At 38.3% G+C, this 23,831-nt stretch overlaps 1 protein-coding gene across 10 annotated transcripts in view; it reads left to right on the forward strand.

The window, feature by feature from the left end:
- b3glctb (beta 3-glucosyltransferase b) overlaps window positions 1-23,831 on the forward strand; it is a 126,866-nt gene that overhangs the window by 101,981 nt on the left and 1,054 nt on the right. For all 10 annotated transcript variants that reach the window (XM_073914092.1, XM_068223808.2, XM_073914095.1 and 7 more), the window contains 2 exon segments: window positions 12,965-13,084; window positions 18,951-19,095. In XM_073914092.1, coding sequence (XP_073770193.1) covers window positions 12,965-13,084; window positions 18,951-19,095 — 265 coding nt within the window.

Raw genomic sequence — 23,831 nt, forward strand, 5'->3', positions numbered from 1 at the left:
ACTTCCTTCAGATTGTTGGGTGTAGGAAAAGAGAGAATGGCCTCAACTTTGCTCGGATCTGCCGTGATACCTTTAGCATTTACCACATGCCCTAGAAACGTGATCTCTGGTAGGAAAAACTTGCATTTTTCCAGGTTGATGGTCAGTCCAGCAGCTTCTAGCCTGTGGAGGATGGTTTGCAGATCACAGAAGTGTTGGGTCACTGAGGGAGAATACACAATTATGTCATCAATGTAGACAAGGCATATCTTTCGTCTTAGTTCCCCTAGTACGGTCTCCATTAACCTCTGGAATGTAGCAGGTGCATTTTTTAATCCAAAAGGCATAACATTAAATTGATATAGCCCATCAGACACAATAAAAGCAGTCTTTGCTTTGCTGTCAGGATCCATCATCACTTGCCAATACCCACTGTTTAAATCGATGGTAGAAAAAATTGTTGATCCAGAGAGAGATTCTAGTATCTCTGTGATGTTTGGAAGAGGGTAAGCATCATTTTCCGTTATTGCATTTACTTTGCGGTAGTCCACACAGAATCTTAACTTGCCATTTTTCTTAGGAACCAACACCACCGGTGAAGCCCAAGAAGAATGTGATGGTTCTACAATACCGTCTCTCAACATTTGTTCCAATTGCTCCTCCATCACCTGTTGTTTTACAGGAGACAAACGATATGGCTTTTGTTTGATAGGTACCTGACTGGTGGTGTAGATACGGTGTTGAAGTAACTTGGTTTTCCCAGTTCTGTGAGTACATACCCTGGGGTTATTCTGCAGGATCTGTAGTAACTGTTGCTTTTCTTCTTTGGGAAGCTGTGCTTCACTTACAGCATCCCAGATCTGTGTTGCATCATCGACATGATCAGTTTGTAGCATACCCAATGAGGTTTGAGGTGGAGGGACAGCACTTAACAAGGTGAGATTGAGTTTGTTCTTTCTGAGCGTCTTTTTTTCTGTCATGGGTGTCATTTTAACTAGAGGTTCACTTGCAGATCCAGGTTGAAATGGGTGTTCTTCAGTAGGATCAGACGTAAAAGAATACTTGCGTTCACTAACATGAATTTTCAGACCACTAAAGAATATGAAGTCCAAACCCAAGATGATGGCATATGCAAGAGCTTGAGATGGGAGGACAACAGCAGGTACTACAAAGGATTTACCATGTAGTTGAATAGTGATGTTTAACCATCCTAAGGGTATCTCCGCTTTTCCATTAGCCAAGTAAAGAGGTCCACTCGACCAGTTTTGTAGCTGGGCAGAGGTATCAAAATGCTGCATTAGACTTTCATGTATTAGCGTGTAGCTTGCTCCAGTGTCCAGTATGGCTTTTCCAAACCATGATCCAATACTAATTGGGACAACTAATTGTTGTGGAATGGCCAGAGATGACATAGTTGTAGATGGAAGGAAAACATTTGGAACTTCTTTTGTTGATTGGGGTGTTTCTGAGGCTGCTACAATGATGTTCGTAGGTCGACCTCCTGACTTTGCAGCATGAAAACTCTTTCCATGGTTTGGGTGATGTTGCGTGGAAGATTGCTGGGAAGGTGGAGTTAAATACATTGGGCAATTTCCCGGTGGATGTGGACCACTGCACCTCCAACACTGAATAGGCTGTTTCTCAACAGGTCGATTGGAGAAAGATTTTTGTGAACTTGCTTGTTTGTGAGCCATTCGACTTTCATACCGTCTTTGTTCTTCATAGTCTCGTTCCAATAGATATCCCAATTTAACTAGATCCTCCACGGTGTTCACTCTACTGCGCAGTTGGCTGGCAAGGTATGGTTTGATATTTTTTAGGATCATTTTTACAATTTCAGTCTCTGTTAGAGTGGATTTCCATCTTTTACAAAGTGCTCGATAAGTAAATGCAAAATCTCGAATTGACTCTCTGTCTCCTTGAACTCTAGTACGAACACGCTCAGCAAGCTCATCTTCGTAGTCTTCAGACAGGAATGCAGAAAGAAATGCAGACTCAAATTCCTTCCAAGTCGCAATATTGGAGCGACTCACTTCCCACCAGTCCCGAGCTGTGCCATATAAGACAGTGGGAAAGGTAGCCAAAAGATCTGCATCTGTCAAAGGATGAAGTGCCAGGAAATCTTGACATTTTGTTAGGTACAATAAAGGGTCAGTATCATCTGTATGTCGTCCAAAGGTGGGAAAAGTTAATTTAAGGTGATCACTTTTGACCATGGTATTTGGTAAAGTTGAAACAGTCTCAGTGGAGAGTGTACTTGTAACTGGAGCAGCTTTTGTTTCTGTTTGAGGTTCAACATCTTTCACATTGTGCACTTGTAAATCCTTTTTCAACTGTGTAACACAGGTCTGACATTCACTAATTTTTTCTTCACATTGCTGAAGATTTGTAGTAAGCTGATCCAAACTTCCCTGGAGGGTTTGCTGGATTGATTTTAGATCATGGTGGACATCTCTCCGGAGTTTTTCCACTTTGTCAACAACTGCTGAGGTAAGGGTTGATTCAAATTTCTGAAACTCAGTTGCAAGCATCAATTGTACAGCTTTGACCAACTGGTCAGCATCTGCAGCCTCTTGTTGCTTAGCTCCAGTGAGTATGGTGACAATCTCTTGCTTATTGGACTCTATTTTGGCTGTAAGGGTGGTGATTTGATTCACATGCTGGGATGATGAAGTTTTCAGCTTTTGAGTAAGTTCATGCAAACATTTCTCTTGTTTTTTCATTGTTACCATCAGATTGTCCAAATTACCTTGCACATAAGAACTGACCTGCTGAATTTCTCTCCTAGGGGTTGGAAGGTTCCCAGGCAGATCATGCTGTTCCATTGTAGAAGGTGATGAAACATCTGCAGACGTGCACAGTTGCATGCTAACATGTTCCTGGGACAAAGAAAGAGGTTGCATTAGAATATGGCCTCCCAGAGCAGTAGGAAGTGTCTGTACTGGAGTTGCATGGCTTGGGAAACTGTGGACCGGTGAAATATTATGCATAATTTGGTCATGAGGTGGAAGTCCAGAAAGTGTTTGAGTTTGCATTGGAGGTGACCACACTGGCGTGGAAATTGTTGGGGCATCAGGTGCATCAATATCAACATATGTTGACGTTGAATGGGAAAAGAACTGGGCCATGACTTGTGTTGGTTGTGGGTGTGATTAGGATTTGTGTGTGTTTGGGACAGCAGGAAAAAAAAGGAATAAATAAAAAAAAAACCAATAAAACAAAAAATACTCACAAAGAAACTGTTCTCTGCAATCAATTACATCATGTCCATACTATCAATGTAAGAGAAACCTTTCAAATGCATGTACAAAAATACAAGACAGATGACGATCACATTTTCTAGTTCAAGTTCCCACACACTTTGATACAAAAAATAAATTCAGCTTACACTGGTTGCTCAAGCAAATTTTCACAATAAACTCAAATCATTATACCAAAAACCACATACATGACAAGTTTTTTTTTTTATACACAATTTCAGTTATTTGATGATTTTTGTCAATAGTTCTCACATTCAGCAAGAAAAAAACAATTTTAAACTATTAAACATTCACAAACAAAACCCTGTCCAGTAATTCAGGTCAGTCAGTCAGTCAAAGAAATTTTCAGTTATTCAAGTCAATCAATGAAAGTTTTTAATTATTCAAGTCCCTTAAAGTGTTTAAAGTCCCTTAAAGTGTTCATGTCCCTGTTTGGGTGCCATTTCTGTAACGGTGGTCACACACACAAAAAAAAAAATTTTTAAGTAATAACTCTTAGGTTAGATTCGAACCCGGGCCTCCCGCATGGCAGGCGAGATTTCTACCACTGAACCACGGAAGGCGCTGTCGGGGCCGTGCGTCTGGTAGTATCTCCCACTAACGCAGTCACCCTCGGGCAAAAAAAAAAATAAAATATATTATAATATAACATACATATATTAACAAATTTTATGCATGATTTCGGGTGCCAGACAAGTTTTAAACCTTGCCACAAATAAATCTAACTATAATTAATTACCCAGGATAGCGAAAACAAAACTTATACAAGACCCTCCGTTACATACAGTAACATAGAACCATACGAAATAAGAACAAGAAAATCGAATTCCACTTAGAAAGATTTAATGAATTAATTGAAATGGCAAATACAACTACAAGTAATAACAATACCAAAAATAAATATTTATATAGTCAATATCCTACAATCATTTTAAGTAACCCAAAACAAGATTCCTCTCAAAAAACAACAACAAATACACCAAGAAATAAATAAACAAAACTTTTCAAATTTCTCAAATAACTAATTAAATGAAAATAAAGGGAGGTTGGGTGGAGAATGTATGTATGTAAGTGTATGAGTGAAACTGACCCAAGAGGCTTGCAGTGGTGACGTCAGGAGGTTACACGTCAGCAGTTCACTGGCTGGCAGGTGACTTGGCAGAACGGATAGAAATGATGAACAGGCAGCCGTTTTCGGAGGTGTCCTAACACATCGCACCGGTAATTTTTCAACACGAAGGTAACATAAGACTGGCACTCGTCAGCAATTACCAGGAAACTTGTTGTTACGGTGGCTATAAAGGACAAGTCAGTGAAAACTTGAGCATCGCCGCATCTCTTCCTCAGCTTCCTCAGACCCAGGCAGAGCCACACCCGCAACGCAACTTGGTGACGCAAACACCACTCCCACACTGGAGGTCAGAACTCTCTCTCTCAGAAGAGAAAAAAAAAAACCCTTTTATATAATTTCACATCATTGTAATTGGTTGGAGTATCCAATGGGGATGAACTCATTATAAAAGGCAGTGACAAAGGAAGTAAACACAAAATAGGGGCAGTACAGAAAGTTTCTGTATTGTCACAATAGTCAATAAGTGTTGCACGGATTTCTTGAGTTAAATTTGGTCCTTGTCTTCTTTGTTCAGGTTCTATCAACTCTTCAATTCCTTCTCTTCCTCTACCTAGGCATCTTCCTCTATCTCATCTTCCTCTACCTCCTTCTCCTCTTCCTCTACCCACTTCTTCTCCTCTTTGAGCTCCCCCTCTCTTTCTCACTCTTCTTGTAGCTCCTTCCATTTTTGATGAATACAGGTGAACTCAACTGCTGCCTTTTATAGCACACCTGAGTGCTGCGTTTTCAAATTAGCATGTGTGCTTCCACACTTTGTGGATGTGTTAATCCAATTCATTCATTAGCGTGGTCATATGCAATCCGGGGCTTTGTAATGACAAGGAAGTAATCTCACAATTCTTATCTGTGTCTAAATAGTCGAATTGTGTGTAGAGTTTTACAAACCACTGTGTTTAATGTTTTGCAAAAAGAGTGAAGCAGACATTGTGTGTAATGTTGTGCAAATCTGTGGTGATGTTTTGCTTCTTGGAGTAGAATTTTGCAAATTGTGTGGAAATTTTTATTTCAGAGTGTAAACAATCGTAAAAAACTGTAATACAATGAAGACTATACAGTGTTATTTAACATTACTAAATTTCTGTATTTGAATACTGTTTCACTCCAGGAGATCATAAAGAACAGTTTATTTACTTTTTTCTTTGCTCTTTTGTAAGTATTTAATTTAATTTTCACTTTAATTTCCCTTACAAAATCAATCTAACCAATCTAAATGAATGATTTTTTACGGATGGAGTTATTCAAGCCATCTGGTGAAATAGTTTCATATCGAATTATGCATCGCAGCAAAGCAAAATATTGCAATGTCAGACTTTTCCAACATTGTGCAGCCCTAATAGTGGGATAGATTTATTTAGCCTTTAATAAATCATAAAGCGTAAACATTCATCTGTATATGACTAGCACATATCACATACTTGTTTTTGTTGACAGTATCTATCTTTTTGTTTGTTTTTAGTTATTGTATTTACACTAGTGAGCCAAAGCTTTTTTTATTTTTTTTATTTTTACCAGTCAGGAAACAACAACAGTTAATGTAGTTAAACCTTGGCAACTACAAAACAACCATGATTTTGCTACTCTAATTGAAGGCAAAATTATTAGCCATTTCATTTTTTCTTTCAAATATTTCCAAATGATGTTTAAGAGGATAATTTTTTTTATTTAATTTTTTTATTCATATTAGTTTTAATAACTAATTTCTAATAACTAATAATTTCTTTAATCCTAAAGACTTTACTAGTTATTTTGCAAGCTACTAGTATTCAAGCTTACAGTTTTTTACAATGGCTATGACAGTTTTTTCAATACATTTAACAAGTTTGCTAAACTCTTAACGCAGCAACACACCTAAAACACACAATTGGCAAAACAGTTAATTTCATGCTCAAAATCACACATTGTAAACTAAACTTCTAAACTTCTTTTCAAAATACAATAATAAACTAACACACTACACTATGTCTAACAAAACACTGCAAACATGTTTCAAAATGACATAATTGTTCAAAACACTAACATATGTTCTCTTTCAACAGAAACATTCAGTCAATCAGAACACACTGACAATAAAAACACTATCATCAGATAAAATTACAGAAACTGCATTAGTTTATGTGTCAGCTCTGCCCTTATATTTGAAGCCTCTCTACATTTTCTATTTGTTGGTTTAGTAAATGCATTTTCTTTCTTTTAATGCAAAGATTCAATACAAAAATAAAGAAAAAAATTGCTTTATAAAATTTACAGTTGATTTTAAAAAATACAGACACAGAATTGCTGCAGTAGACTTTATTTGCAAAAGGACATCGCTGCAAGATATACAAACAGAAAAACCATCGCAATTATAATAAAAAAAACAAAGTAATTTTCTATTCTGCCTGGTCTTCTGCATTTGCCCGACTTCTTCTCTGGCCCGGCATGGTAACGATGGCCCTTTAACCTATTATGTTTCTCCTACGGTGATGCCTTTTTGCCAAGTTGAAGCCAGTCTCGTCAACATAGATAATTTCATGTGGGACTTGATTGACCTCCAACTTCATGACTCTCTAAAAGTAATTAGACACAGTGTAAATGGTTCACTGTACTATAGCTAATGTATGTACTAATGAACGCCAGGTTTATAGAGTCTTTTACTGCAAAACACACTGTGCATAAAGTAATTACTGTATTGCATAACCTTATCTGGACGTATTGGTGACGGAGTTCTGCAATGTGCTCACTGTTCCTTTCAAAAACCTCTTAAGTCCTTTTTTAGATATTACAGAATGATCATGTGATTTGAAAAATCTCAACACATGAGTGTGCTTTCTAGATGGGAAAATGTTCATATGGGAGATGGGAGCTGTCATATATATACATATACACACACACACACACACACACACATACACATATACACATATACATACATAAACAGCGGTGTTGTCACGCGCGTTCTGATCAGCTGTGTTGTCGCGCACGTACTGATCAGCTGTGTTGTCGCGCGCCTACTGAAGGGCGGGACCGAGGGTATGTTGCGTCGCGAGGCCACTTTTGATCATTTTGGAAGGGCACTTTCTATCCAAGACTAAAAAGGGCATGTGCTCTGCACAGGTTGAGCCCTATGTGTGCACGTGCCTGCACCTCATACTTCAGTTTCTCACAAAATCATAACCAATTAAATACTCTCTAGTATATGACATGCCCCACCTCCTTCAAGACGCTTCTCATTTGCTTTTCATTTGATGCGCTTGATCTCAATCACTCTCACTGGCAGAGCGCCGGTGATAAAAACAAAACACTATTGGCTGTTTTACAGTTTTTTTGGATTGCTTAAGCACGATTTTCAAAACAGGGCCCGTGTTTTCAAAACAGTACACACAATTAGCACAACCACACACCCAAATAGCAAAACACTACAGATCCTTTGCATAATTAAACACTCTTATAAAAACTATAGACTAATGTTTAAAAACCACACTTTTTACGATAAGAAACACACATTTTCACATTTACTATACACTGTTTGCACGAGTTACACACTGCTGTGATAAACCTAAAACACTTTTAGCACTTCTGCTTCCCTATGATTAGAGTAGGCTACCATCAACAAAGTACAAATATAAATACTATAATACTATAAATAGAATACTATAATAAGAAAATGTCAAATTGCAACATCAAGCAGCATAATGAGCAGTTTTTAACGTCAAAAAATGAATGGAAGTGAATGAGACCGGAAGTCTCAAGCCAAAAAGATTCAAATGGCAGCCACCGCTCGTCGGCGGAGAATAAGTTGAATACTATATCGCTGAAAAAATTCAAAATGAAAGGCCTAAAATTACATGACGGAGAAAATGTGGATTGCACGGTGACCCAATGGCGTTCATCGAATTATGTGCTATAACATGTAAAACAGGATCATGAAAGGAACGTTCAAAAAGCAACTCATGTGTTAGCTTAATCATATTATTGTATTATTCAGATTAAGGCAAATAATCTGATTACTGATGTCCATGTAATCATAGTCATTGTAAGCAAACAGTGAGTTCTCACAATAAACACGATAGATGCTATATTAGTAGGCAGGGGTAATTAGTTCAACCACTTTGACAAGTGCCACAATTATGGCAAGGTGACAGACTGGGTCAGAGCATCTCTGAAACTGCGAGGCATGTCAGTCACTCCCAATCAGCAGTGGCGAGAATTTGGGATGGCAGTGGGAGGAGGGATGAATCACAAACCGGTGACAGGATGTTGGCTGCCCAGAGCTCATCGATGTACAAGGGCAGCAAAGGCTATCCTGTGTGGGCCAAGCCAAAAGAGGTCACGCAATTTTAATCACACTTTGCTGTGTTGCCTATGATGACTCATGTTCATCAGCGCCTAAAATTGGCATTCAAACACTAGAATTGGACCTTGGAGCAGATGAGAAAGGTTACTGGTTTGTTTAACATCATATGGACGGTCTTGCTCTGTAAGTGTGTTTCATTTACCTGATGATTCTATGCTACTAGAATTTACTGTCAGGCAATAACAAACCATTGGAGTAAGTGTGAAGCTCTAGGCAATGCTCTGTGGGAAACCCTGGGTCTAGACATAAATTTGACACATGCTGCTTGCTGAATCAGTTTTGGCAGCATGCAAAGGGCCAGCAGCTTATTAGGCAATTGGTCAGAATGTTTTGGATCTGCAGTGTATATCACAGTTATGTGCATTTGTCCCCCCCAGCTTAAATAAACACTTCAGGATGGCAACAGGGTTGACAGTTTTACATTGTTAACGTCTTAACAATAAGAGTTGATGTTTTTACCGAGACATCATGTCAAAGTTGTGAGCTTTAACTCGTCAAGTCATCTTTATTTGTATAGCGCTTTTTACAATGTGTCAAAAGCAGTTTTGTGATTGTGTCAAAGCAGCTTAAGAGAGGAAGAAAGAAAAAGCCATAGCGATATTTCAGATTATGTAACATTCTAGCATATCAGGCAGGCAGGAGAATAGTTGAGTTCAAGCTGAATTTAGTTCAGATTCATACAAATATCACAGATCCACTGAAGGACAGCTCCACCGATGCACAGCTTTGCCAGCCCCAAGCATGCAAGCCAGAGGCAGCAGTGGCAAGCAACCAAAACTCCACCAATTTATGGAAATGGAGAACAAATCTTAGAAGAAACCAGGCTCCCCTCTGGCCAAATATAATGGGCATAGCTGACAGAGGGCACTGGGGTCTTTGCAGGAATCAGTCTTGATCTCTCGACTCATCAGTGACCATGATAACCATCTGCTCTGGATACAGTCCGGATCCAAGATTATGTGAAACTCGCAATAAGGAAAATCAACAGACTAAAGAGGCATTCACACATGATGCATTTTTTTCTCTTCAACGCTGTACATTTGTATTGTTTTTTGATGTAAACATGCACTAGACAGACGTGTGTGATTGTTACACTCGCGTCTAATGTCTTTTGAAATGGTATGTTTTTTTAGACTACATATCATGTTGAAAGATCTTTATTATGCCCCAAGCCTAGAGAAAAACAACATGGGCATAATAAACAAAAAAAATGTGTTGGGGTGATGAATTTCCCAAACAAAACAAAAACTTAATGCAAAAGATTCCCTTCGGTTGACAACCAAACTCGGACACTCAGTTGAGAGTAATTGAATAGATTTATTGTAGAAAAAAATAGTAATTTTAAATGAGCTTCTTTTCAGGGTGAAAGAATCTGCGAAGTAAATGAACTAAATTACCTGTAAATATTTAAAGAAAAATACAGGAAGCTTACCTTTCTCCCTAAACATAAACATAGTCAAAAGTAATTAAATAAATAGGCAGGCCACCCCTACTAGCTCAAACTCTCAAAAGAGGTTAAATGTATGAACAATGGTAACAAGATAGAATGTTGGTAGTCGGCTGGAGTGGTAAGGGAAATCTCCACTCCAAGCAACCGTCGCAGCACAAATGAGCTCCCCGAACCCAGCCGGAAGCTCCTTTTTATATAGGCTTCCGAGACCAGCAGCCAGTCAGAGCACGAATCACGCCAGATTGGGAGCCTATGGGATAACAAAAAAACAGGAAGGCAGGACAAAGAAAAAGACACATGCAATGTGCAATAAAATAATAATAATAATAAACTTCAGTCGTTACATCTTTACCTTTCAGACAAAGCACAGCTCATTATTGTCAAGTCCAAAAGCAGTGGACCAATCAGAAGAGCTTAGAAGCGGGGTAACTTCTCAAGCTTCTGTTTATTGTAGAAAGTTGGCACGAAAACTGTTTTATTTACCGTTATATCATGGCGGAGGAGGTGCCCATGGTAGCTTTGTCCAGATATCCAGAGTTATATGATGTCATGTAATGTGTGTTTTTATATAGAGCATTTATAGTGTATAGCCATACACCCAAAGCGCTTCACAATTATGATGGTGGACAGGGTAGTCTCCACACCACCACCAGTATGCAGCATCAACTTGGATAATGTGACGGCAGCCAAAGAACAACGGCGCCAGTGCCCTCACCACACACCAGCTATTGCGGAAGTGGAGAGATAGTGATATAGCCAATTTGGTGGATGGGGGTGATTGGAAGGCCATGATAGATAAGGGTTGATAGAGAATTTGGCCATGAAACCCGACAATATTTACGAGACGTGCCATGGGATTTATAACGGCACTTTGAGTCAGGACCTCAGTTTACCATCTCATCCGAAAGACGGCGCTCACTGACAGTATAGCGTCCCCTTCACTTTAATAGGGTATTAGGACTCACACATACCCCAGGTTGAGCACCCCCTGCTGGCTTCACTAACAACTTCCAACAGCAAATGAGTCTTCCCATGTGGTCTACCATCCAGGTACTGACCCAGCTCAACCCTGCTTAGCTAATGAGTAACCGGTCTTGGGCTACAGGGTGATATGGCTGAGACAGGGTGATATGGATGTATACTGAAGTGCTTATCAGTGGCATATTGTTTCCCTTTCTAATGCGTCCGTTGTTACATCATGCTCATAAGATCGCATCATATGGACCTCACACTATTTTTAAACCCATTCCTGAGCTCAGCGTCTTGCGTTTTTAGAAGCAAAGACACATTCAGTGTTAATAAGCCCTAACATGAGCGTAGATGCCTTTCAGATTACAGTGTATTTGGGAAGTGTTCTTGGCTCCTTTTGTCCTGATTAATAGCCAACAACATAACAATTCTTTGGTTGATTTGGATTTGTGGGTTGTTCACTTCTTTAAAGCATGACATTTTTTATTTATAGAAAATTATTGACAAAAAAAAATAATGGTTGCTGGCTTGATGTATAAATGTGAGTACGTTTTTCTTTTTTATATTATATAATAAAATTTATACAACATTTCTGTCTGGTTCTCGAATCTGACTGGCTGAAATCAGTGCGATATTCTGCAATATCAGAACTCCTACTGCCTCTTCACCCTTCTGTATTACTTTTCCCACATAGAGTGACAGTAGATCAATAAAAAACTCACTACAGTTTGACAAAAATTGCAGCTGTTGGATAACATTATGCAGTTTTGAGACTTTTTTAGTCAAGAATGTAGTTGTTTAGATTGCAACTATGTAGTTTATTTATAAGGATAGTGCCTATTTTAAATATTTAGCCCTTAGAGGAGAAAAAACCTAGCGTAATTTTAAACTACCCCTGAACAAATCATTATAAAACTCAAGTGATTTCTAAGTCAAGCTCTCTCTTTTATGGTTATTATGGTTATGGTTATGGTATTATGGTATTATGGTTATCTGTTTCTAAAGAGTTGCTTGTTTTCGTTACTGCAGACTAGTTCAGTAAACCGAAAGAAGGAAGAAATGCCCACATTTTTCCTTATCCCAAACACTACAGCAATTTGGTAATATTTGGGCTGTTTTGATTTTTTCTGGGTCAATTATTGTGATCTCCCAATTGCAGATGAGTAATCTGGGAAATCTCTGTAGACTGCTGGTATTTCATGCTGTTTAGCCTTATAGTCTTAAAATGTCAGCAAAATCACCTGTTTTGTCATTACTTTAGACATTATGCAGGTGAATCATTCAAATACTAGATCTAAAGTGACGTTTGTGAAGTAGCAAAGGTTTCTGCAGATGTGAATGAATGGCGGAAGAAAGTAGTTCATCTTACAAAATGGTTTGTAGACTTTTTGTGTTTGATTTTCTTTTTTATATACACAATTATGCTGTCGAACTGTTGTATAAACGCAATATCACACTTGTAGCAGTGCAATGTGGCTGTATATCGTCACTAGTGGGGTACTAAGGCACTCAGCCTGAAGCCTTGTGCCAAAGCAAACCTCCCACCAGTGCTGATATACAGCCATATCGCACTGCTACTCATGTGATATTGCTCATATATATGATTATATTGTTTTGCTGGACACGACAAGGAGAGTGGGAAACATGTCTGAGGACAATGCGAAAGATATATATTATTGTATTTTGTTCATATGATCAGAAAGCTTGTCTGTATTAGCACAGCAAATGTTGTCTCCTACTATTTACTGCTGTCAGTTTATGGAGTATTCAGATGATGCCTGTTTGGCATAAATGTCATGCATATTTCTCTCACAAAATTCTGTCTAACCATTGTTTTGCAGTCTGCCCAGACTGCGGAGGCTTCTGAGCTGTTATGATCCAACTGAAGCTGTGAGTGTTGGAGAACGTTACGCCTATGGGCTTAGCAGGGATGGCTACAGCTACATCACAGGAGGTGGAGGGTAAGCTATGAATACGGTGTGCTCAGATATTGCAATTGCTCATAATTGCTTATACAGTAGGAGTCAGGAACCTTGCCTTTTTCCTATTTCTTTGCTCTTTTCTGAAATCCACTTCAAATGTTATCAGCATTTTCACATAAAAAAGGCAATTTCCACATTAATAGGCTATTTTTGACTGTTTTGACTCCACTTTATCAGCAGGTGTGGTGGATGCACGTCATGATTTTGTCAAGTATGATGCAATCCTGGTTTAACATCTATGCTGATCCTGGAGCATACTTTTTGTTAAAAAATGTAATCAATACTTATTCCCTACCCCTAAACCCAACCATAACTGTAAATTATTCCCAAAATGTAACCCAGGCTCATTCTCAAAATGTAGTCCTGTGGACGTTTCTGGAGACAGCGAATTATTTAGCTGGAGGTACGTATGTCTGCATTTCAATTTTTAAGCGAACGCTATGGGGTGGTATCACGGTGTTCCTTTTCGAGCTTACCGGATGACCGCTTACCTCCGTGTGGAGGGCTTTCCCACCACAACCAGTTTGTCCAGTTAGCTCGTCATGTACGTCAGCAGACTTGAGACGCAGAGAGGAGCTGACCACCACCACCACGACCGGGTTTGAGTTGGGGGAAGAGCGGTTCCAGAAATCAGGTAAGACAAAAACAGAATCCAAAAAATAAAGTGAGCAAGTTCATAACAGGGTGAGAATGTGGTAAAATACGAAAACGTGGTAAAAATCAGACAAGGGCTTTTCCTTTTCTGAACGGCTATTGTAAATTGTTGGTTGGGTTTAGGGAAGTAAGCAAGTGGGCAGGTCAATCTGTAAAACTGGTTGGGTTTAGGGAAGGAGGAGGGTGGGTCAGCCAATAGGCCAGTCGCCCAGTCAATCATTTAGTCAGTCAGACAGATGGTGGTTCGTCAGCGGCCTTTGGTGGGTTTACGCAAGAACAGCATGGGCGTGAACGGCACTTGAGAGAAACATTTGATATACGAAAAAGCGCACACAGCGGCCTCTCATGGATTCGCGAAAACAACAACTGCAGAAATACATACCTCCCGTGATGTATTGCACGGTCTCCAAAAACATCCACGGGACTACGTTTTCAGAATGAGCCTGGGTTCCAACATCAGAGGACAATAGTAGCTAGATAACAATCATGTAGAAGTATAAATCAGTATAAAACTGTAAGCCTAAACTAAATATAAGTGGTAAACAAATCCATTTATTCTGATTGGCTGACTGAAATGTTGTTCCAGAATCAACATAGATGTTAATGTGAACATGTGAAGAGTTCAGATGCAAAAACCTCTACCTCTATCCTCTGGAATTTCTATAAAAAATATTTTTCTAAGCCTTTTCTTAGCCTCCTTTGTTTGTGTTGAGATATTTTATTTTAAGGACCAGGAAAAGGTCGGTGCTAGTGGTAAAGTGGTTAGTACGTTGACATATGCACTCCATTGCTCACGGTGACCCGAGTTCAATTCTGCCTTGCAATCCTATGCCGATCCTTTCCCTCTCTCTGCTCCCAATTCTTTCCTGTCAATTCTCTCTACTTTCCTATCAAAAATAAAGGTGAAAACCCCGAAAAATAATTATTAAAAAAGACCAGGAAAAGGCTTTTTCTTTGCCATAAAACTGATATTACTGAACATACATACCCCACATGTGGTGGATTGTAGATTTGGAAGTAAATGCTCACTGCTATCCTTCTTGACCATGCGACAGCTAAAGCTTGGCCAAAATTGTGTCATGCAACAAGACAATGATCCCAAAGCAAAGCAGCAAATCTACAACAGAGCAGCTGAAGAAAGATATACTAATCATCAGTTGCAATAGTCCAGATCTCATCATGGCTGAAATGCTGTTGATGAGAGCTGTGCAAATAACTTCAAAACTCCTCCAGAATGATCTGAGAGGCTGAGAAGGTCACACAGAAAATTGTTACTTTGAGTAATTACTGCTAAAAGTGGTGAACCGCAAGCCTCTGACTCAGAGGGTTTACTATGTTTGTCACCCGTGGCTTTTCTATCTTGGCTTTATTGTTGTTAAATAAATAAATAATGACAAGACTGGTGATGTCATATGATGGTATTTATCTGCGGTTTTAATCTTCAGATTTCTAAAACCTGCCAAGTACCATATCCAGTAGTCAACAAGTGGTTCAAACATGTTTTTCAAAATTGTCCTAGGGCAAAACGGGAGTTGTTTAATAGTTCGAGGACAACTTTGATGAAAATTTTGTACCAATTCAAATGTCAACTACTCTATATTTCTTTGTTATGGCCATATACAGAAAATCTTGCAATTCATAGGGTGTGCTAACTTTTTCACATGGCTGTTGGTCACAGGGAGTTTCTATAGCTTTCTAGTTAGCACACATTACAAGTGTTGGGTAAGTTACTTTAAAAAGTAGTAGATTACAAATTACTGACTGCTGCTGGGAAATTGTAATCTGATTACATTGCTAATTACATAATGTAAAAAAGTTATTAGATTACTAGTTATCTTACTTTGAAGTTACTTTTAAAATTTATAAAATATACCTATAAAAATACAAAATAAACTTTTGCTCTTTCAGTAATTTAATATTCACTGAAAAACATTACAATGGGTTGATAGCAGCAGCTTGACTTAGTCAAGACTTTAGGAGTTCGCCCAAAACTTAAAATTCTCTCATCATTCACTTTTTTTCAAACCTGTTTATCTTTTTTTTAAACACAAAAAAAGACATGTAGAAAACTGGATAACCATTGACATGCATAGTATGCAAAAGCGCTGCAGTGTTTGGTTGTTTGGTGTTTGCCTGAGGTAATTAGCCTACCAAAATGTGTATATTCCATGCAAAGCATAAAGCTGATTGCTCAGTTCTTGTTGCGTGACTTGCAGTTTTCAACTGGTGCACCTGGAAAAAGCGAGTGTACGCCTTAAAAAAACGAACTTGTGTGCGCAAAAGATGCGATATGTGAACGGCCCCATTAGCAGTTACACTTCTCTTCTTGTTTAGAAGATACCTTCACTACCGATGCTGCACAAAAATTAAATTTAGCCTGTTTAGGTTGAGCCGGGCTGCCGTGTTTTTGGGCGCCGATATCCTCCTTGGTGACGAGTATTGTCCTAGAATTCTCTATTCAAGTGCATGAGCAAGCTGCTGGTGGAGTTAAAAGCAGTCGAAAGACTGAGACTGGATATAGACTGCATTTTACAGCAATATTTTTGTTTTTACACTCAATGAAATCAAAGTAATGTCTGTATTTCCACTTTAAGACACAAGCACTCTTGTCAGTAGCCATTTTAGCTCTCGTTCTCCTGCAATTTGAAAGCACATGCTTATTAACTGACATTGCAGTAAAAAATGTGGTTTAAATTAAGCATTTTTATCTTCTCAAAACTATATTTGTAACGTACGTAACACAATGGACTAAATGTACACAAACTTTTAGTTTTCAGCCAGGCAACCCAAGAGTCTTTCCATTGCAAAATTTTCATGTTTTCATATCTGATTTCTTTAAAAATCAGCGATCTTCACTGCATGACCTGTTATAGATATATGATATGTATAGTAGGTCTCAGATTGGACAAGAAACACTGCATTAAATTCCATTTCCTCCTGCCATGTCTTTAAAATATGACAATTTATTTTACTTCAGTATTTTAATGGAAATTCTGCGCTTGCCTGTTGCTCCTGACAGTCTCTCATCTCGTTTTATGCTTGAACAACTAAATGAATGGTTAAGTCTACTTACCTGAATGCATTGTAATTACATTACAACATCGATACTGTAAAAACAAGCTTGTGAAATAGAAAAAAGTCACATTAAGCTATCCCTGCAAGGTAATCATTGGCTTTAAAACTCTAGCTGTGCATAGAGCCCATTACACTGACTTTAGTAACTGCAGTCAATTTACACAAATTTAAAATGTAATTTGTTTCATTACTGCGTTCCTCAAATATGTAATTAGAATACAGCAATGTGTTACTGTGGAAAGCGTTACACCCAACTCTGCTAACTACTCATTGAAATATAGGTACTTTGTAAGACGAAAATGGTGTTTTGACTTTCACATTTTCAGATGGTGTCTTTATTTCAAACATTGTCATACAAATTCTGTAAGTGCTAGAATGTTTATGTGTGGAAATCATTCATGGTTTATATGTATTGTATGATTTGGTGGGAGTGTAAAGAAACTTGAAATAATGTGTTACTTTCTTTATGATTTTGAATTTATTTATTTTTTTATGTTGTGTTGTATTTTGTATACGGGTTGATTTGTTGAATGAATTAAGTTGTTTGGGGACTTTAATTATGACGTCAAAATTGCGGAGCTTACCGGATGTATTAATTGCGTGTAGTAATGAATGATATATGGAACGCTAGGTGAAACACGGTAAAAGGGGCACAGGTATACGGTTGTTTCACGGATTCCTCCTTCATGAGGTATAGCTCCTGGTTTGAGGGAAAAATAAGGTTTTTTTTTTTCATTTGTTAAATGTTTAATTGTTGATGTTGGCTTAGTGTTAATTTTCGGGATTTATTTGTGTTTGTTGTTTGTTTGTTTTCTCTATAGTTCTTATGGTGATTCATGATTGAATAATGCGAACAAATTCTATGAAGTGTGACCAATAAATGAATCGTGAACATCAGTGGAAGACTTTTAACCAGGACGCTACAGTTTCATTAAAAAAAAAAATAAAGCAAAAAACAACAAGAATAATATCAAAACTCAAAATAACTTTAAAGTTCAATGGACAAATATGCATTAATGAAGGGTCAAAATCATTTTACTCACCAAACACTTATAAATAAATAAAAAATTATTATAACATTAAATAATACAGGAATAACATATTTGTCAAATGTATATACTTCCTATATCTATCAGTTTAACAAAAGAGTCACCATCTAGACAAAGGGTGCCCAAACTTTTTGTATGAAGAGCCAATATCCATATATCGTCGAGAGCCATAAATATACCAAACTACAGTACATTCAAGTTGTCATGACTGATTTCCTAATTTATTTCATAGTATTTCAAAACAAGTAGAAAATAGTATTTTAATTGAATGCAGTATTATTGCGTATTATTGAATGCAGTTTAACTTTTTAAAATTATAAATAACTTAATGCAATAAAAACAAACAATCACATTTATAACACAGGGAAGTTCAATGCTGAATACACTAGTCAAGCAGAATCCACCTTGACTTGATTTGCTCACCAAAGTCTCTGCATTGTCGGGTGACAATGTGTACATTTAAACAAAATCTGATTAATTTACACAATTTAATTGAAACATTTAATTTCAGTCAGCTTTTAACAATAAAACAAACAAACAAACAAAGGGATAAATTAAACTTGAAACCATCCCCATCATTCACCCTATCTTCTCAGATGGGAACGGCTGGCCAAATCAAAGGTTACCATGGCCAATCTTTGCCCGCAGGCCCTAGTTTGGGCATCTCTGATCTAGACTCTCCAAAATGTCATACTTTCCAAATAGACCAAAATATATGAATTTAGTTTTTCTAAAAATAGGTTATCTTTTCAAAGGCAAGGCAAGAGGGCATCCTCTCTATCCACTGATATGACTGTCTTCCTTTTTCCAAGAACACAGGTGTTTATCTTTCAGCAAATATAACATTAACAGCAATCTTTCATGTTTGGGGACATTAAAGTTCAATTATGGACAACTATAAAATATACACAAGCTGGAATCTCCCACTCTCACTTTAAACTGGACTTTGTACCATTGTTAGCTGTCCTGAATCTTTACGCTAGTCGATTACTTGTCTGCGACTGTGTGTGTGAGCCGAATGCTGTAGAACGTTGGGTAACTATTTTATTATTTCTAAACTCCTACAGGATGGTGTTCAGTAGAGTCGCTGTTCAGAATATTCTGGCAGGTGGTTGCAGCTGCCGCAGTTCAGACGCCCCTGATGATATGGTGTTAGGGATGTGTCTGACCACATTGGGGCTCCCAGTCACACACAGCCCACTTTTCCATCAGGTAACACACACAGACGCACAAACACACCCTCAAAGTACATGTTGTCTTTTTCTGTTCCGCTCTACAGCAGCCAAAACACAAGTAATGAGGCGGAGACTGGTTTTTCATGTTTGCTATATTTTGGCACCCAGGCAGAGCAACAAATAAACAGAAACCTGTTGGTACAAATGCGGAGAGCAATCTTGTGTATATTTCACAACAGAATTGAGGGTGCTGGGAGCCACAGGTTCATCTGTCTCCTGATACTGCTTCGATTTGCATTTAAAGGGATAGTTCACTCCAAAAATGAACAGTTGCTCACCATTCATTTGTTCAAAACCTATTTGAGAAAATAATTTGAAGAATGGCGGTTGCTTGGACCCATTGACTTCCATAGTAATTTTTTTCCTACTATGGAAATTGATGGGTTTGAAGATCAGCATTCTTCAAAATATCTTCTTTTGTGTTCAACAGAAGAAACTCATAAAGGGAGAGTAAATGATGACGGTTTTCATTTTTGGAGCATCACTAATAACATCTATGCATGATTTAATCGTAAATCTGAGGAATAGTTTACACCCTTATTTAAGAAATGAGTAATCAGTTGCTCATCCTTATGCTGTTTCAAATCATAAACTTCACCATAGAAAGCACCATGGAAAGCATTATGAAAATGTCCTTACAAATTTAAAGTCTTTTGAAGCTGATTGATGATTAAATGAAAAACTAACTGAAATGTAAGTATTTACTCAAACTTATAACTGACTTAATAATAACAGTATGCACTGCCAGACCTACAATCTCCTTCAAAGGTTTGTGGTGATGGTGAATAAGAAAGCAATTTTTTTTTTTATATACACAATATTTAAAAATTGAAGAAATTAAAACAAAAGAAAAATATAGATAGGAAAATAAAGTTAAAGAAGTTAAAACAAACAAATTATCCTCACAAATTCAAGATAAGGGGAAAAAGCACCGAGCCTTCATGTGTATCTCGCATATTTTCTTTTTTTATTTGAAAACAGTATTTATTGGAATAATTATGTTGAATGCAAAAGCATAATGATTATATATTTAATTATGGAATTTATTGTTGCAGTGTTTATTTGAAATACACTTACCCGCCACTTTATTAGGTACAACCACTACCGGGTTAGACCCACTTTCGCTTGGACATGATGGACATGGTCAGCAACAATACTCGGGTAGGCTGTGGCGTTGACATGATGATCAATCGGTAAAAGGTATGATGGATCCTTGCTCTCATGTTGTTGATGCCAAATTCTGACCCCACCATCTGAATGTCGCAGCAAAAATCGATACTCATCAGAGCAGGCAACGCTTTTCCAATCTTATAATGTCCAATTTTGGTGAGCCTGTGCCAATTATAGTCTCAGTTTCCTGTTCTTAGCTGACAGGAGCGGCACCCGGTGTGGTCTTCTGCTGCTGTAGCCCATCAGCCTCAAGGTTGGATGTGTTGTTTGTTCAGAGATGCTCTTCTGCATACCTCGGTTGTAACGAGTGGTTATTTGAGTTACTTGTTGCCTTTCTATTATCTGGAACCAGTCTGGCCATTCTCCTCTGGCATCAACAAGGCATTTGCACCCACAGAACTGTCACTCCCTGGATATTTTCTCTTTTTCTGACTATTTTCTGTAAACCCTAGAGATGGTTGTGCATGAAAATCCCAGTAAATCAGCAGTTTCTGAAATACTCAGACCAGCCCGTCTGGCATCAACAACCATGCCACATTCAAAGTCACTTAAATCACCTTTCTTCCCTGTTCTGGTGCTCGGTTTGAACTGTAGCAGATTGTCTTGACCATGTCTACATGCCTAAATGGATTGATTGGCTAATTAGAAATTTGTGCTAACGAGCAGTTGGAATAAAGTGGCCGGTGAGGGTATATATTTTTGTAACATTAGAAATGTCTTAACTGTCATTCCTTCAAAAACACTCATTTTTACTGACCCCAAGTGTTTGAATAGCAGTGTAGCCGTCAATCACTATGTGGAAAAAGCAGCTTTTTCTGCCAGTTGCTCCTTTTGTCAACACAGGCTCATAGGAAATTCGTGCTTCAGCCTACATTTTTGTGAAACCGCAAAACAAACGTACTTCAACCTGAGTTTAACTGCAGTTTATTGGTAAAATGAAGACTTTGGGGCAATATTACGGCAACAACTGTTGTTCCTTTTCACACTAATTATACTTACAAGGACATTTTATCGAAAAATAAAGGATTTTTTTTGTGCTGTCTTTTGCACAACACCAAATAAATACCACAGAACAACTTAAAAGTGTGTATGATTTGTAATTGAATCACCTGTCTGTCTCATTCATTCATTTTCCTTTGGCTTAGTCCCTAATTATCAAAGGTTGCGACCGTGAAAATGAACTGCCAGCTATTCCGACATGTTTTACACAGGATGCCCTTCAAGACAAAACCCAGTACTGGGAAACACCCATTCACTCACACACTCACACACACACACACACACAAACACACACATTTGATTCATTTTATTTGGAATGACTAATACTAATTAAAGCAACACAGCATCCAAATAATCGTAAGGAACCCATGATGTTTCACAGTACTAGCAGCATACAATCATTGATGATCTTTTGCATGGCACTATTAAACACTAGGGATGTAACGGTATCAGAATTTCACGGTACGGTAATACCTCGGTATGAATGTCACGGTACGGTATTTATTGAATCATTTACAGGAAAAACAAAACTTATGAAAATACTCCAAAAAAGTTCCAAAAGTGTCAATGGCATACAAATTAGCCATCTATCTGTAAGCTTTGAAACACTAACTTCAATTTTAATAACAAAAAATTATTAAACCATGTAAAAAAAATAAAGTTTCAATTTAGTATTGTTGAAAACTCATCACATTCAACATTTAATCACTCACTCACTTACTTAGATAGAGATGGGTTTAAAGGAAAGTTATCATATAACTATAATCTGGTAAAAGCTGGTATCTCTGGGTATTTACAATGTCCCCTGCAACAGAAAAAAACCCTCTCATTTGGGACTGAGGTTTCTGGGACAGAGATATGACTTGGCCCAGGTTGACAGCAGTGGGTAACGTTGTGCATTGTCTTTCCCCCACTTGAGAAGACAAACCATGAGTGAAATAGAGGTCTCTTTGCGGTACAAGTCAATGTCTGCATCAATCTGAACAGTGTGCTGTGTTTCTGCAGTCCCCATGACTGCTATTAGTCGTATTCCCCAACTTGCAGGCACGTGCACACATAGGGCTCAACCTGTGCAGTGCACATGCCCTTTTCAGTCTTGGATAGAAAATGCCCTTCCAAAACGATCAAAAGTGCCCCCGCGACGCGACACAACCTCCGTCCAGCCCTTCAGTAGGTGCGCGACAACAACGATCTTGAGTATGCGCGCTCAACCCCCCCTCGGCGCTTTACAATACGCGCGCGACTACACAGCTGATCACAACGCGCGCGACAACACCGCTATTCAGTACGCGCGCGGCGACAACACCCACTTTAGGTTCGATCATTTCCATCTTTTTTCATCTCCGCTACTAGCAGCACACTCCATTTCCGCATTACTGGATCTGTAGCGACAACAGACCGCAAAGGATTTTGGCCACGCCTGGGCTGATGGGAAATGTAGTTTCAGCTACCTCCCGTTCGCTTCATTCGCCTGAGCAAATTTTCTCAGGAGACCTATAGTTTTACCGAGTCATGCGACTTCGGTAATATCGAAAAAAATTTATATTGCGGTATGACAGTATTTACAATACCGTTACATCCCTATTAAACACTCAATCCATTCTGCGCGTAGTATTAAGTAAATAGATTAAGGATAGAGATGGCATCGTCTTCTCCACACATGAAGACTGCCTATTATTGCAGATACAGAACAATACTTTGCAATTTGTTTAGAGTCTTTTTTTACTGAGTCCGGCAATTTGTAGTCCCCTCACACACAGTTTATGAACGTGCCCTAGGCTACCGTAAATTAAAACCACCAACTTTGTGTTGTAGCCACACACTTTTAGGGCATTCGTTAATGGTTGATATTTCAGCATTTTTTCTGAATAGCACAGATACATGTATGAGTCAAAACAGCAGCCTACTTCCATAATCAGAATGTTTTTCAATACTTCATTCACAACAACAATATCAGGAGTGTTTGGAAAATCTCTAATGATAGTACTCAGAACATGTGACACACACACACACACACACATACATACATACATGCACTACAAACAATTTAGTTCATAAAATTGACCTATAGCGCATGTCTTTAGACTGTGGGGAAAACTGGGGCACCTGGAGGAAACCAACGTGAACATGGGGTGAACATGCTAATAACTCCTCACAAAAATGCCAACTGGCCTAGTCAGGATTTGAACCAGCTACCTTTTTGCTTTGAGGCAAAAGTGCTAACCACTGAGCCACTATGCCGCCACCTGTCTGTCTCTATATAGCCAACTTTTCTGGCATGGTAACTCAAAAGCTCAGTTTTACGATTTTGTGCAGAGTGCTCAGGTTCGAGTCCAGTGATGCATGTAAAAGCAGTGTAAAATCATGGTAATACTATGTGGCTGTAATGTAGTATTTGAAATTCATTGGGTTTAGCGAAAGAATTCAGGTGAGTTGATCATAAGGGGATATGCAAGACAAGCGCTACCTTTTTTAATGGAGATGTACAAGAAGGACTTATAAATGACGTATAAACAAGTCGGTGTTTCCCAACCCTGTTCCTAG

This window comes from Danio rerio, chromosome 10, assembly GCF_049306965.1.
Source record: "Danio rerio strain Tuebingen ecotype United States chromosome 10, GRCz12tu, whole genome shotgun sequence".
Lineage (NCBI taxonomy): Eukaryota > Metazoa > Chordata > Actinopteri > Cypriniformes > Danionidae > Danio > Danio rerio.